This window comes from Heptranchias perlo, chromosome 34 (assembly GCF_035084215.1).
Source record: "Heptranchias perlo isolate sHepPer1 chromosome 34, sHepPer1.hap1, whole genome shotgun sequence".
NCBI classification, from domain to species: domain Eukaryota; kingdom Metazoa; phylum Chordata; class Chondrichthyes; order Hexanchiformes; family Hexanchidae; genus Heptranchias; species Heptranchias perlo.
Window position 1 is genome coordinate 9,864,339 of NC_090358.1, and position 6,000 is coordinate 9,870,338.

At 45.5% G+C, this 6,000-nt stretch overlaps 1 protein-coding gene across 2 annotated transcripts in view; it reads right to left on the reverse strand.

Annotated features, from left to right (window-relative positions):
• kif7 (kinesin family member 7) overlaps positions 1 to 4,810 on the reverse strand; it is a 32,388-nt gene extending 27,578 nt beyond the window's left edge. The window contains exons 1-4 of one of the 2 annotated variants that reach the window (XM_067971403.1): positions 4,742 to 4,810; positions 3,767 to 4,173; positions 2,123 to 2,323; positions 966 to 1,888 (exon numbers count right to left, since the gene is read on the reverse strand). In XM_067971403.1, the coding sequence (XP_067827504.1) occupies positions 966 to 1,888; positions 2,123 to 2,323; positions 3,767 to 4,094 (1,452 nt within the window). In that variant the 5' untranslated portion in view covers positions 4,095 to 4,173; positions 4,742 to 4,810. Of the gene's footprint in view, positions 1 to 965; positions 1,889 to 2,122; positions 2,324 to 3,766; positions 4,174 to 4,601; positions 4,695 to 4,741 lie in introns of those variants that run through there. The other variant, XM_067971404.1, reaches the window with a different exon arrangement.
• Between the last annotated feature and the right edge of the window lie 1,190 nt (positions 4,811 to 6,000).

The window sequence follows — 6,000 nt, forward strand, 5'->3', positions numbered from 1 at the left end:
TTCCAATGCTCTCCTGGCTGGCCTCCCATCTTCCACCATCCGTAAACTTGAGCTGATCCAAAACTTTGCTGCTCGTATCCTAACTTGCACAAGTCCTGTTCACCCATCACCCCTGTGCTCGCTGACCTATACTGGCTCCCGGTCCGGCGTCAATTTTAAAATTCTCATCCGTGTGTTCAAATCCCCCCGTGGCCTTGCCCCTCCCTATCTCTGCAACCTTCCGAGATCTCTGCGCTCCTCCAATTCTGGCCTCTTGCGCATCCCCAATTTTCATCACTCCACCATTGGCAGCCTTGCCTTCAGCTGCCTAAACCTTAAGCTCTGGAATTCCCTCCCTAAACCTTTCCGCCTCTCTACCTATCTCTCTCCTCCTTTTAAGTAGCTCCTTAAAACCTACTTCTTTGACTAAGCTTTTGGCCACTTGTCCTAATAACTCTTTATGTGGCTCAGTGTCAAACTTTGAATGATAATGCTCCTGTGAAGCGCCTTGGGATGTTTTTACACGTGAAAGGTGCTACGTAAATGCAAATTGTTGTTGTTAGGCTTACAAGGCAGATAATAAAAATGAAAGCTCAGACAAATATAAAGAAAAAAGGAAATTGACAAAAAAAAGATCAGAAAGGAGATTAAAGGGAGTATATGAACAAAAACATAAAAGGCAATAAAATGGCATTCTATAGGCACATTAGTAGCAAATCAAATTAGGTGTAGAGCTGCCAATAACTGAAGCAGACAGCTTGTAGTGGAGAGTGAAGCAATGGCAGAAATATAAATAAGTACTTTATCTTAGTTTCACAGAGGAGTTAGATATTGGAACTACAGAACCATTAGAGGGGTTCAACAGTTAGTGGAGACTTTTAATCAAAAAGAAATAGACTAAAGAAGTTACTCAAATCACTGAGACCTGATGGTTTGCACCCAAGGATTTATGTAAATCAATAGAATCCCATCCTTAAAAGATGTACCTGTTGCTTTGAAACATCCCGGGTCTTGGGTTCATCAGCTGATGTGCACTCGATACCACTGTCCAGGCCGGAAGCAGTGGAAAGCTCACTCCGCGTCTCCTCCACAATTGTTATCCACTCTTTCAATTTTAGCACCTGATCCACTGTGAGGTTCCTGTCTCCCTGCAGCTCCATAAAGATTCGATACGCAGTATCTGTGCAGGTTCGGTAATGGGAGCTCTCGGCATGTAGTCGTGCCATGTACTCCTCAGTCAAGCGCCTGAAGCACTTGCTTGATGCCACATGCTGGCTGTGCTCCAAAGCCTCATGGAGAGTCTTGATTTGCAGTTCCAGCTCATTGGTACGATCCACATCCTTCTTGCAGTTGATCACTGCCTGGTTTTTAATGTTCTGAGCTCTTTTGGCATAATTTAATGAGTTCAAATTCTCATCAAAGTTTAACGAAGAGGGGCTGATACAGGCAATCATCAGCGTCTTTGCATTCCCACCAAGTGAATCTTTCAGGATCCTGGTAATCTTGGAATCCCGATAAGGAATATGGGAACTCTTTCTCCTTGGATCGCCCAGGGCACTGATGACATTTCCCAATGCCAACAATCCACTGTTGATCTGAATTGATTCCTTCAGGCGCTCGCCAGTGTTGCCCGTCTTCACAATTCGTTCTGAGCCTGCCAGGTCCACAAAGTGGTACTTAGAGGATAGCACCTGCGCGGAACTTAACTGGTCTCCGGCAGTGGCTGTAAGTCGTGTGGTACGACCAAGTCCTCGCCTCTGTTCCATGGTAATGGTAAAGATAGTATGAGAGCGGCTGGAATGTGTGTTGACCTGCGTGGCACCAGTGTGTTTGGCAGTGTTACCAATCTCTAGCAGGCTCAGAGCTTCGTCCAAACCTTCCACTTCGCATTCCTTGACACCACAGAGCACTGGAAGCAAAACAGATATCAACAAGTCAATGAATGGACAAACCAGTACCTGCACGACAGAAGCTGCCACTAATTTATCAAGTGAACACAACAATTTCTTGCATAATTCTCTTTGTAAAACTTTGCCTGCCTCCTGAATCCACAGTTCCCTTAGCTTAATACTGCATAGTCACGATGTAGGTTTTGGATGAAGATCCATCTGATCTCACCCTTCCTGAATACGAACTCACTGACCTGTGTTTCCTTTGTCATCCTCTCGAGTGCGGATGTCCTTGCTTGATGTTTCCACCTCCAGCAGGTCTCTGAATTCTTCCTTGTAAACCTCAAGATATGACACCTTAACAGTGTGATCCACTGCATCATTCTCATCAATCAGCTTAAATATCTCTGCCAAAGCACGGGGAATTATACCCTGGTCATCATCAGTCACAGAAGCTGAGGGGGAAAAAATGAATACATTTTTAAATATGTAATGAATCCTGCAGTGCACAGACTGTCTAATACAGCACAGAACAAAAGAATCTAGGAACAGGCCATTAGTGCCAAAAAGCCTGTCCCTCTTTTATAGATCAATTCTGCCTACCTACCTTTCCACCATATCCCCCAACCCCTTCTCTCTTCAAAACCACGTTGGTCTTTTTTCTTGAGCCCATTTATATTGTCCGCTTCAATGTTCTTCCCTGGTATCTTATCCCACAATTAAAATATGATTACTTGACAGATATCTGCTATTATTTTCAGGCAATTGTCTGGTTGTGGCTCCAATTCACAAACATTACCAATTAACAAAATTTGTTTAATGCCTCACTTAATGTTGGGAATCTTACAACACCAGGTTATAGTCCAACTGTTTTATTTGAAAATCACAAGCTTTTGGAGGCTTTCTGCTTCGTCAGGTGAGCGAGTCGCTCACCTGACGAAGAAGAAAGCCTCCGAAAGCTTGTGATTTTCAAATAAAACAGTTGGACTATAACCTGGTGTTGTAAGATTCCCAACATTTGTCAACCCCAGTCCATCACCGGCATCTCCACATCATCACTTAATGTTATAATTGAGCCCTGTGTACGTGCAGTATTTCAACCACCACCCACCTTTTTATTTGAGATTTGTTTCACTTGTCCCTGTATAGTGACAAAAATAACTGGAGAATAAGCACTCCAGGTCAGGAGCTTTCCTACTTCACAACCCCTGGAATCATATGCTGGTGGAAACACAGCAGTTTTGCACAAAACACAGCAGACAGTAAAACAGAACGGCGCAGTCAAGCTGAAAATCAACTCAATTCAGGCTTACAACAGACAACAGAACACCTACCTATAGTTATTAGACTAGTGCATAAAACTTCTCAACCAGATGGCTCTGATCTCCTGTCATTGTACACCTCATCTGCAATGGTTGGCCTTTCCCCTGTCCACTGTCAACATTTCTGTGGGCAGTGGTCTTGCAGACTCCAGACCACCCAACATTAATCACTCCCAGATGAAGAATTTGGCTGGATAATATGGACAATTATAGCAATGTTAAAAAAAAGGTCAAATTCAAACCAAGACATACTGCTTTCTTCATTATATCAACGATGTAATGGTGGAACAGCAAAAATTCCTTTTACAAGAACTAAATATGGCTGTGATTAGGAGCAAGAGCTTTGGCTGATCTTTCCCTCTCCCTATCACAGGGGCACTGAGGCGAATCTTAACGGCCCACTTGAGATCAGATAACAGCAGAGAGCGAGGATAGAACCTTGCACTCTCCCGATCTGTACCACACCATACATTGCATTTACCAACTGAGCCACAGTGGGAGCGCAAACGATACTTTTACTTCGATAGAGGAGCCCGTGAGTTTCAAAGAGTTAACTCCCCCTTGTAAGTAACGTACATATGTAAGCTTCCCCAATGGTATACGTTTTGCCCGAGCCCGTCTGTCCATATGCAAACACGGTCGCATTGAAACCCTCAAAGAAAGCCTCGACAAGCGGTTCCACACAGCTGCTGTACACCTCATCCTGGCTGGAAGTCTGGTCAAAGATCACATCGAATTGAAAGTGGCGATTATTTCCCAGTGTAACCTGCTGTGACTCGAGATTGACGTGGACACAGGACTGATGACCGTGTAGTATTTCCTTGGGCAGCAGTGGTCTGATCCGGACTGCCACCCTGACAGGTGTCTCCTCAGCCTTTGTGGAGCTACTTGGCTTCGGTGCCATGACTGCAGCCCAAAGCAGCCACTGTCGGCAGCACAACTGGCAAGTTATTCAGGAATCCGAGTGTCTGGCTGCATCAGCACTGTGGAAGAAAAAGAAAATTACTTCCATAACAGGGTCTTCTTCCACTCAATAGGACCAAATACAAACTGCCAGATGATTTATAGGATTATTTCTTAAATGTATGCATTGTTTTATTTTTCCCCCTCCTCTCCTGAAAGCATTGCTCTTTGGGGGAGGAGAGGTGACCCCAGGAGGAGGTCTCTGACATCAGTCTGCTCCTCCAGGCTCCACCAAAGAAAAAATATTAGACATTTCTTGGGCCATTTTCAGAGTGGCCTTCAGCAGTCCCTGCTTATTACAATTAAGCTCCCGTCTGAAACAGGCGAGTGTGCGGAGAGCGGGAAAGAGATGATGGGGTGGAAGAAGCGCAGCTAGACGAAGAGCGCGGCGCTACAACGCCGTGATGATCTCCATCATCGACGAGTGGGATGCGGCCCCAAGTCTCACCATAACCCGCTGTCTCTGAGGCCCGGGCTCGGGCCCGGCCACCACCTCCGCAGCTGCCGAGCTCCGTTGCAACCCGGACAGTGGAACCCCGCGGCCGGGAGTAAGACACAAAAACAGTCGGGCCTAAAGCAGGGACTAACCGGGATAGAGAGGCTGAGAATCCGACTGTCCAGGGGCTGAGGCACAGGATCGGCGCATAGGAAATACGTCACAGAGAGTGCGACGGGGAGACAGGGACAGGCAGAGGGCTGGAGACAGAGAGAAGGCCAGCAGGCAACCTGGAAGAGACAGATCCAGGCAGAAAGGGGAAGCTTAGTGAGGGGGCACAGTTAGATACACTGACAGAAAGCAGCACTTAATCTTAAAACCCTACCTCTTTGACCAAGCTTTTGGTCACTTGTTCTAATATCTCTCTATTTTGCCCCCTGTCAAATTTCACTAGATAACACTCCTTAGGATGTTTTACTACGTTAAAGGCGCACTATAAATGCAAGTTGTTGGTGTTGGTTGCTTATAGTGAACATAACTATTCCCGTGATGTGGAGATGCCGCTGATGGACTGGGGTGGACAAATGTAAGGACTCTTACAACACCAGGTTATAGTCCAACAGTTTTATTTGAAAATCACAAGCTTTCGGAGCCTTTCTCCTTCGTCCTATAACTATTCCCGACCAGAATGGAGATGATTGGGTAATTTCCCCCGTCAATCACGATTGGAGCATGCACTGCTGTAAATGATTGGGATTGATTTTACGCACATAATTTGTATTATGTTAACTATCCTCCACTCACTATAATTTGCTGGAGAAATAATCAATTTGTATTACGTAACTATCCTTCACACTGCATTTTGCTGGAGAAATTATCCAGTTTTCATTGTGAGAAGTTGCTGTACTTTTGGCCATGAGTTCTGATTGCTGTAGTTCGTAGAGACTCTTTTTAAATAGACTCTGTAGACTGCTGTAGTACGCTGTTTAAATAGACTCTGTTTGCCGAGTAAATAGACATTGTTTGCATGTTGTAAAATAGACTGCTGTGAGGCCTTCGGAAACCCCGCCTCCAACTCATTGGCTGACACAGTGGTGTCAAGAGACACTCTGTTGTTAACCTGGGAGACAGAGTAAGAGCAACATGGCCAGGCCAACAGAAAGAGAGAGAAGGCACATAGAGCTAGGAAGACAACAGAACTGAATCTAAGAGTAAGTGACAAAAAGAGCCCATCATACACTGAGCAGGAGAGAGACTGAGAGACAACTGGGGTAGTGAAACCGAGAATGGGGGACAAAGGAGAGACAGTAGGGTGGAGGGACTGAGCACATCATTGCGATGGTGAGAATGTTGGGCACAGGGCGTCACAAGCAGAGACAGTAACATAGGGAGACTGAGGCAGGGAAGGAGG